Source organism: Copidosoma floridanum, unplaced genomic scaffold, assembly GCF_036245765.1.
Source record: "Copidosoma floridanum isolate Cflo_tuat_1 unplaced genomic scaffold, Cflo_Japanese_pri ptg000030l, whole genome shotgun sequence".
Taxonomy (NCBI): domain Eukaryota; kingdom Metazoa; phylum Arthropoda; class Insecta; order Hymenoptera; family Encyrtidae; genus Copidosoma; species Copidosoma floridanum.
In genome coordinates this window covers 20,024,895-20,035,098 of record NW_028321907.1, presented here as the reverse complement: position 1 = coordinate 20,035,098, position 10,204 = coordinate 20,024,895, and the positions used below count along the sequence as shown (strand labels likewise).

Below are 10,204 nucleotides of genomic sequence, written 5' to 3'. Positions count from 1 at the left end.
CTAGTGGTAGTAATAACAACAATAAAAATAGTTAAAAAAATGTAATAGGTGTAAATTAGGGTATTATTGCAGGTTTTTTTTAGTGGTAAGTTTCCATCAAATCGTTGTAATTTTTTTTTTTTTTTTTTTTTTAATTCTAATATTGAACTAAAAAACTACTGAATTCCGCTTTTATAAATGTACAAACTCATGAATATTGATTAAAAACGAGGTTTTACAGTTGAGTTGCCAATGCTGGTATTATTGCGGGCCTGTATGTATTATTGTGGTCAATTTCAATGCTCAATCAACCGGTTATCCGCAATAATACCATAATAATGAAAGAGGTTATGTGCGCACCAGTTATTGCGGACGTGATTTTTGTTATACAAATGTAAAGTTTTTAAGACTATTTAGGAACTGAAGTTCAATGAATTAGGTACTCTATAACTTGATTTAATGATTTCAAGTGTTTACTAGCCATAACTCGTCAGTTCAATTAAAATATACGCATTATTCGAGAGTTTCGCAATAACTGGAGCAACTGCAACAATACCCTCACTTACTCCTAGTTGTCATAATTACTCAAAAAAAAATTTGTTTCAACAAACTTTAAAACTTTATTTAAAAACTTAGAGCTTTGGAAACACTGAAAAATAATAGACTACAATGAAGAAGAACCATGAAAATAAGTTTTGATATAAGAGTACCGTAATTGTAAAACAAAACATGCAAAGATTGTACTTATAGTGACACACACGTGGCCAAAAGAAAGAGCTGTTTTCAACCTTTTGACACTATAAATAAAAACTCATTCATCAATTTTCTTATTTCAATGGATCTTTTAATGAAAAAATCTTAACAGTGTTGTTTTCGCACCCAAAAGTCAAGGTACTGTTTTATTCACCAAGGCATCGATGTACCAAAACCTCTACCCTACGGAAAAAACAAGCCAAAACTGCAAATAAGTGCCAATTTTTTCGACTATCAAGACTCGCCTTGGCACAAAGCAATATTCCCGTGGAAAAGCTTGCAAGCCCTGCCTTGAGTCGAAACGAAACAAAGAGCCAAGAAAAAGATGGCACCCCTGACCAACAACATCGGGGGGAAAGAAAATGAACAGAGGTCGCTGCTGCGCATAACTCAAACACGACAAAAGAGTGCCGACGTCTACGTGCACACCCATACACCCAGCCCAGAGGGGGTGAGCCCTCGGCGTCGGACGACTCCTCTTTCCTCCTCACTCCCGCCCTTTGAGCTGCTCACCGCATAAAATACAACCCGGCGGTACCTCTATATCCTTCGGCCTGCCGTTCCATAAAGTTACAACTCCTGACCGGTAGAGCGGAGCCAGGAAGGGGATGAAAATATATATTCCTCGGGTCTCGGTATAAATACCCACACCCGGCACCAGCCACGGATCGATGGATGCAAAGGTGTACACACGGAGAGGAGGAAAGGGCGCGGCCACCAGAGTCGGCCGATTGGCCGGGACGCAGACGGAAAGACTCGGAAGGCGGGGCTTACCATCCACCGAAGAAGAGAACGAGAGAGGTGGTGGCAGCAGACGCCGGCGCATTTCGTTTCGCCAGAGCTAGCGCAGACGGACTCGAGAGAGCAGCCGGGAGGGACTCTCTCTCTCTCCGTTCGCTCCCTCGCCGTTCTCTCTTTCCACAACCAACCGGCGGTGGATGTCAGGACCTGCTGACCACTGTCGCAGGAAATCGACGTACAGTTTTAAACGGTGTTGGACGCGAGTGTTTGAACCTCCGGTCGATCGGTAGTAGAGACAACGATGGCTCCCTCGTCGCGGTTCGCGTGAATTTCGTTCGTGGGCAAGGTGCTTTTCCAGTGGTAAGGACAATACCAGCCACGGAGCTTTAGTTAGACAAGATGCTAGTGCCGGCTGATATGCTCTCGGCCCAGACCAAAATGGTCTACCAGATAAACAAATTCTTCGCGGAGCGCGTAATGTCTAGAAAGGCCCAGATCGCCAAGACCATCCAGGAGGTCTGCCGGGTCGTCCAGGACGTCCTGAAGGAGGTCGAGGTTCAGGAGCCACGCTTCGTTTCCTCGCTGACCGACTACAACGGCAGGTTCGATGGCCTCGACGTCATCTCACCCACTGAATTCGAGATCGTCATCTACCTCAACCAGATGGGCGTCCTCAACTTCGTGGACGATGGCACCCTGCCCGGCTGCGCGGTCCTCAAGCTCAGCGACGGCCGCAAGAGGTCCATGTCCCTCTGGGTCGAGTTCATCACCGCGTCGGGCTACCTGTCCGCCAGGAAGATCCGGTCGAGGTTCCAGACCCTCGTGGCCCAGGCGTGCGACAAGTGTGCCTACCGGGACGTGGTTAAGATGATCGCGGACACGACGGAGGTGAAGCTGAGGATCCGCGAGCGCTTCATCGTCCAGATCACGCCGGCGTTCAAGTGCGCGGGCCTGTGGCCAAGATCCGCGTCTCACTGGCCCATACCCCACATACCCTGGCCCCACCCGAGCCTCGTGGCCGAGGTCAAGACCGAGGGCTTCGACATGCTCTCGAAGGAGTGCATTGGCCTCCAAGGCAAGCAGTCAGCCATGGAGGGCGACGCTTGGGCACTGTCGTTCGTCGTGGCTGAGAATCGGTTGCTGCAAGGGGCCAGCCGGAGGCGGTGCCTGAGCATCCTGAAGGCGCTGAGGGACCGGCATCTCGAGATACCAGGTAACCCGGTGACGAGCTACCACATGAAGACGCTGTTGCTCTACGAGTGCGAGAAGCACCCGCACGAGGCCGAGTGGGACGACGTTTGCCTCGCCGACCGTATAAACGGGATATTCCTGCAGCTGATCTCGTGCCTTCAGTGCAGGAGGTGTCCGCACTATTTTCTGCCAAATTTGGATCTGTTCAAGGGAAAGTCGCCCAGTGGACTGGAGAACGCGGCCAAGGCTGTCTGGAGATTGACGCGGGAACTGTTGACCAACAGCTTGGCCCTGGAGCAGCTGTAATGTCGTTTTGTTTTTTTTTTTCCTTTGCTCTTTTTTTCCGAGGAGATTTTCATGCTTTGATTTGACGACTTGAAACTTTGTTCTGTGATGCCGTGTACGAGCCCGCGCGCGACTCGGGAAGAGCCGCGTGGAACCATTGTCAATGTGCACGTACGTGTATTTATAGATATTAGTGCCATAAATTCGGGTGTGTTATGTTTGAAAATCGAGTGAGATCGTTTGTTGTTGTGCTTTTTATCCTTTTTTTTTTGTTTGTCGCTGTCTTTGGTTACGCGGTTGTTACGAAGAATGAAACCAAAATAACGAGACGGGAAAATTTTCTGCTGCAAAGCGAGTCATTGAGCAAATAAAAATTGTTTGCGTTGTTATTAGTGAATTTTTTTTTCTTACTAATCGAGTGCAGTGAAGACAGTATACGTTAACCGGAGAACTTTGGAGATGCAATAGTCGAGTGGAAAAGAAGATAAGAGTATAGTTTTTAAACACTACCAGTTTTTTCGAGTTTTATAATCAACGAAAAGAAAAGCATCGATCCGAGTAGTGTTTGACATCACCGAAGCGACGGCCAACGTCAAGTGTTACACGTGACGCTCCGTGGCATAGGAGATGGATCCTACTTTTCAGCTCTTCTGCCACTGCCAAAATGTTTATATCTTCATACGTGTACTTTATTACGTGTTTTCTAACTTTACTAAATCTATAGTGAAATGTGTACCTACTGTGCGAAAGTGTAAGCAAGACTTTGAAAAAATGTCGCACTTCAGGACAAAAGAGTAAATTGGCTTTAAAAAATTTGGTTATTCCTCCGTACTCTTTGTATCTCGCTTTTGTAAATATTATATTATTGAAAACAAAAATTATTTATTGAATTGTAACGAATTTCGAAAAATACATCGATATTTATATGACGTGAGTTGTTTTTAATTTTCTTACACCCTGCAACTTTTTTTGCATTGGTCTGTACATGTTTGCTGCCGACCGTTCAACTAACTCGGACACAGGGAATATTCTGACATTGTTGAGTTTTTCAACAACACTAAATTTTTTATTATGAAGGTGTCAGTTTAATAATATGCGAAATAGCATGACTTTTCCTTTGAGATATCATCCATTGTCTGCACCAAAAGTGAGGACATTAAACGCCTTAAAAATAAAATCATACTATCCTCTTAAGTCTTGAATGCAATTTTGATTTCTGGCTCTCTCGGCTGGCAATGAAACATTTCCTACGTTATTTCAGGGTAAATAGTGTAAATACCAATCAAGATAAGAGATGTTGTTTAATAGTAAATGTGAGGACAAAAATCTCTTCTATAAAAGGCCACTACGGTTCTTAATCCACAGAGGGATATAGTACTTTTGCCTCTGGAAACGAGGAATAAACATAATGAAACACTTTCAAGATATACTTTAGATATTAGATAAACAAATTTTACAAAGTGACTTACAAAAAATAATTTCCTCTGTTTCCTACGCTTAGTAATTAGTTGCTCATGTACCATTTACTGATTCCTAAAAGTATCCCCTTTTAAAAAATGGATTGTCACGTGACTGAAGCCTTTTCATTCGTTGCGTAATTGGTTGAAATATATTGAAATAGATCAAATTGTTCGGGGAGATTTTTTTAAGTTGAATGGCATTAAACAAGAAGAAAATTAAAACAGAATTAGTTTACAGTAATACTACAATTATGAGTAATACCATACAATTTTTGTTGCTCTCGAAAAAATCAGACAAAATAACTTTGTTGATATAGTAAGAGTAAAATAAAATTAGTACGTCATTTTTTACGCCCTTCATAAAACAAACTACTTTACATCTATTTTTATTTTAAAAAAATTTTGGTTGTTAATGATTACTAATCCATTTTTATCATGGCTTTTACATTTAAAATTGTGTCAAAAAGATTGGCATAATAGTTGTTAGTATAAAGGGTGCATAGGTAAAATTTACTATCTACGTGTGCAAAAACCAAAAAATTAGCGAAAAAAGTTAAACAAAGTTTGATTTAGTATTTTTAATCGAACATCGGTAACTTTTAATTAAGCCAATGATGTAAAAACCTTATGTGAGATCTTTTATAAAAACATTCTTATAAAATTTACTAAGCATCTCACATGACTAGGTATAAAGATATAGAGCTTTTTTTTTCTTTTTTTTTTTTTAATAGGAAAATGCATTTACAAATGATTATTCGACTCAAAAGCTTTAACAATAAACGTTAATTCTGTGACTTTCAGACAAACCGATTAACTCCATTTTTTTCAAAATTGAGTCAGGACCGCGAAGGATATCCTTTTTTAGTTTACTTTTGTCCAAACAAACTTTAGAAATAATTCGAGTCACCAATTTTCCGTAATCGGCACAATATCCACGTAATTAACTGCCATTTTCTCGGCCCAACCGATTAAGTGACTCTTGTCCCAGCCCAATCGAATAAGTGACGTAAGAAAATCGTTGGTGCAAAAAAAAATTGATAATTTAATATGCAGAAATTATGGAAAAGTATTGTATTTAGTCATTTTCACCGTAAGTATTTGGCTTTTGGAAATGATGATTTAAAGTTCTCGTATAGTATGCATGTGCATAATACAGTACGGTTTATGCGAGTCGCGTCACATTTGGGCTGTTATAAAAAAGAAACTAGTAGCAAGACGTCAAATTTTTACCGCAATATACTAGGATAAGGGTAATATGCATTATTGAACTCCAATAGCCAGATATTTATAAGATTTTAAAATAGGGGGTATAAAATATGGGTGCCAATGTCGGAACGATGCCGTAGAAAAGCCTACTGCTCTCGGAGATGTCAAAATTCATCACTTAACCGAAATTTACTTTGGCAACTGGAGCTTAAGATTAATTAAAATACCTGCAATTCCAGTCCAAGCTTCGTTTTCAACAAAAAGTGGCTCATTCAAAAATTTTTATGTAATTTTAAGTGGGAAAAAATAAACAGTGTTACTTTTCGTCGGGATCATCGTTTGCTAAACTGTACAAAGTACTACAGTGCTATGTTTGAGTAATGAAAATCTACTGTTCGACAACAACTAATTAGCAAACAGGCATGGTATGTAACCTCGTGGTTAAATACGTTATTTTGTTAAATATTCATTGAATAATCGAATAAGTTGTACGTTTCCGGCCTAACCGAGTAACTCCAACATCGACTCGTAGCAATGAAGTCCATTGCAGTTTTTGATTACCCACATGAAATGATAAAGTCTTATCTTTGTAGCTAACGTTAGGCACAGCAGAAAACGTGCAGTTTCTATACTGTCAAATAGAAGCTTTTCAACCTCTGAAGCCACTTTTCTCGAAAATCACAAAAATAAACTTAATCGGCTTGTCTGGGAAGTCACAGAATTAATAATTATTGTAAACATAAATGATGAGGATGAAATTTATAACTACCATATCTGAAAATAATACAATTTTACTAACAAACATGCAGATAAATATTCTCTTCAAATGTAATCCCAGTAACGTCAATCCAAGAAGTGTGTGCACAAACTAAATCAATTATTGTAGTTGAAAAACATGTTTATTACAAGCTTGATTATTAATTTATTCAATTTCGATGAATGTATGCCACGCAAGAAAACAAATCATTCTGATCTGAAGGTAGATTCAATGAAATTAAATGGATTAAAAAGTGTTAAATTACTTATAAACGTCAAGTAGTAATATATTTGCAGTAAAACTTAAGTTTGAATAACAAAGCGCTGCGCAGTAAGACTTGAAAATTTAACAACACGACTTGCACATGTCACAAACAAAACTAGCATTGGATCATCCACTACTCTACTCTCGACAATATACCAGAACGTGTTACCGTATAAAAGTTTGTGCGAACTTGTAGAGCATACACCGAGATAGCAATTCCGTAGTTTTCAGCACAATGGTTCAAAATGCGGAAGAACTAGTACTACTACGATCGTTTTGTTCAGAACGCATTTGCGTATATAGGTATATATGTAATCTACTACTGGTGCTTTCGACCACAGTAAATAACTTTTGGATTTCCACAAATCGTTGTATCTCGTGACGTTCTGTGAAACATTCCTCGATTTTTTACTTGAAACTCACAGGTGCCTCCATCTTCACCCAAAATATATCTCTTAATGGGCAATCAAGTTTATATTATAAAGCTTAAATCCCAAGCAAACAAGAAGCTCAATTGTTAGAAATGTATCATGATAATTGGCAAACAAACACTTCCAAAAGTAAAAGCAACTGTATAGAGGACAATCGGTTGGAAACGAGAGATCAAAAAAGTAGAAAAAAAAAAGAAAAAAAATCAAAGCTTCCCAGCCCTGTCCTCATTAACATTTGCACGCATTAGGGCAGCCAAAGAAACATAGCTCGAAAGCTCCATCCCCGTGCCGATAACCAATTCACAATAGACCGAGGTAGACCTCTCCCGTTGTGGTGATGCGAGAGAACAATGCGAGAAGAGAAGCAACGTCGAGGCATTCGGTGATTGAGAGGCCCTCTCCTTTTTTTCTTGTCCCCCGATGTGGTCTTGATAATGTTTTCCTTTTTTTTTTCTCTTTCGCAATATGCAAATCACGCGCGCCCTCCTCTTTTTTGCCATCCACGCACAAATACACGCGAGTGATCCCAATAAGAAGCCCTTATCCGGCGGATGGCCATTTATACGTCGCAGCCATAAACTTCGGGTTGAGCCGATAGAGCGTCCAGCTCGAGAAAAAAAAGGGTACAGGAAGAAGAGAGAGCATGAAAAAAGGAAGGTAGAAAAAGTGCGCCACCAAACCGTTGGAGACGGGGCAAGGGAGTCCAGCGCGCACCCACACAGACGCTGCGAAAAAGCGAGCACACGATCGGAACATTGTAATTGGAGGGTATGGAGCGTGTGTGCGTGGAAAAGGCCAAGGGGATCAATCGGAGGGACAAAAGGATGGGCAAAAGAGAGGCTGAACAAGCGGCAGGACATTCGGGAACGGCGAAAAATCGAGCCGTTCTGGCTTGTTCTGCTTTTGCCGTTGCTGCTGTTAAGTGCTGTTGCTTCATTCATAAAACATTGTGCCGCAGTGCGGCTCTTGTTTGCTTGCGGTATTCCTGCACACGCCGATGTTCTCTGTGAAATTCAGTGAGTCAGGATATGTACTTAACGCTACGGGTTGTGGTGTGTTGGAGACAGCGATCGATAAATATTATTGTGTTTTTTCCGACGTTACGAATGTACACATCGACTCTTATTGCTTAAATAAAATAATGTAAAGTCCCTCTCAAACATTCAAAGTATATTACTTCTCAATTTGTATCAAGTATGAATTATAAGATTTTGAACCAGAGGTTTTTAAATGCAAGGGTAACTTCATTCTTTCTTTTTTTATAAATTTTGAAGTCTCATTTCGTCAAAGCAATAAAAATAGTAGTCCGTTTACTTTGAAATTTTTTTCAAACTTTCATCAATTTTCATAAGATCTTTAACTTTTCTTAATTAATATTGCCAAATATAAAATTGTACCAGTTTAGTGGCTGAGATATATCACTGGTTAACGTAGCATTTAGTTAAAATAATAATATAAGCTAATTTTCCTCGTAAATTATATTTTAGTACAGATGAACTTAATAACTTACATTTGCCAAACATTTTAATGACATGAACCTCTTTGTAATAATTGTATACACCAAAGCACATCGTATTTTTGGCATCAGTTGTGGGGACCAAGTCCATGAATCATTTTAAATTGTAATGTAAAAAGGCAGCTGCTTCTATAGTATCTATTGAGAAAGAAGAGTGAAGATCAAACAAAACTAACAAATTGAAACTGAAATACCTTACGTTACCATAATTACTTTTTAAACACAAAGATCGTATTTCTCTAAATACCATATACTACTTATAAAAACTATTTGTTTCATCAACAATTACACTGTGATTTGTCTACGTAAAAACTCACGTTACCTACCTTTAATTCGTTAGCTCGTTACCTAAACCTAATAAAAATTCTTAGCACTCGACAGTGTTAAATAATAAAAGTTGATAAAAAAAATAGTTAATATTAGTGGAGAGAAAATTTAAAAAATCCGGCTTGAATATTGTTAACAAGATATTAGAGGAAAAAATGCTCCTCTAGTGTCAAGTAAAAAATCGAGCAACATTTTTTCGTTCCAACAATCGCCTACCACACACAGTAATGCTAACAAGTTTGGAATCTTATTAATTCAAATCAAAAAACGATGCTTACCACGCTCATAGCCAAGCAGAAAGGGGAGGGTATACGCGCGTGGTAAACATGTTATCAGTGTGGAAAAATACATAAATTCATGAAAAACATGTGCTATCGAGAAATGGTATGCAGAAGATTTTACTTATGCTGGTAAGAGAATAAAACAATGGTATATTACCACCTTGGGAGGAAAAATAAAGAAAAGCTCAGATCCAAGGCTTTCTTTGTTTTCTTCCCGTGGTTATTTTAATCACTTTAATCTCTTATTAAATTAAAATTTTGTACAATCCCCAGCCATTGAAATGCAAACGAAATGTAAAACATTTTTTTATCCAATTAAAACTTCCGTTTTCAAATTGCTCCATTAAATTTGATGATAAAGAAACTCAGATCCCAAATAGTAGGATTAATTAATAATAATATTTAACTCGTTTTCTGTAGTACATGTTACTATGTTTGTGTTTTCATGTTCTAGTCATTCATTTATTCAAGTTCATATTCTATTTATATAGGTTAACGATTATATATTATTCAAGTAAAGGCAAAGAAAAACGAAAAGAATTTATACACTCGAATTCACAGTATTAATTTAACAAGTACTTTTTGTTTTTCAACTTTTTCGAACTAGTCCACGAAATCGGCTTGAAGTATAAACATTTCAGATGATAGACTGATTGGCTTGCGATGTAAAACCCCTAAGCTCCCACTGTAATGTACCATGGTGTATCGATTCATGAGCAAATGCCGAACTAATAACTCATAAATGCCAAAATACAAGTACTAAAAGGTAAGTAAATAGAAAATAAAGCAGTGGAAAAGATCCTCCTCATGAAATTTTAGTGAGACCGTTTACTAGACAGAAGACTGTATTTTTCAACAAGACATACTCACTTAAGAAGAAAGATATACAAATCAATTGCAAAAGCAACAAATTATTGCCAAGACGTTCGTGTCCAAGGGTTACGTATCTGGTAATCTGATTGGGCCGTTTTCTCGCGCCCTCAAGCTCCTCATGTAATACAAGCAAAGCTTCA

General features: G+C 38.7%; 2 protein-coding genes across 3 annotated transcripts in view; one reads left to right on the top strand and one right to left on the bottom strand.

The window, feature by feature from the left end:
• The window catches only part of rg (A kinase anchor protein rugose), a 366,977-nt gene that overhangs the window by 72,339 nt on the left and 284,434 nt on the right, over positions 1–10,204 (bottom strand). The window lies entirely within an intron of this gene.
• Positions 1,644–3,838, top strand: LOC106639541 (protein mab-21). Its single transcript, XM_014353202.2, has one exon. It carries the CDS (start codon positions 1,873–1,875, stop codon positions 2,968–2,970), a length of 1,098 nt encoding a protein of 365 aa, XP_014208688.1. The 5' UTR covers positions 1,644–1,872; the 3' UTR covers positions 2,971–3,838.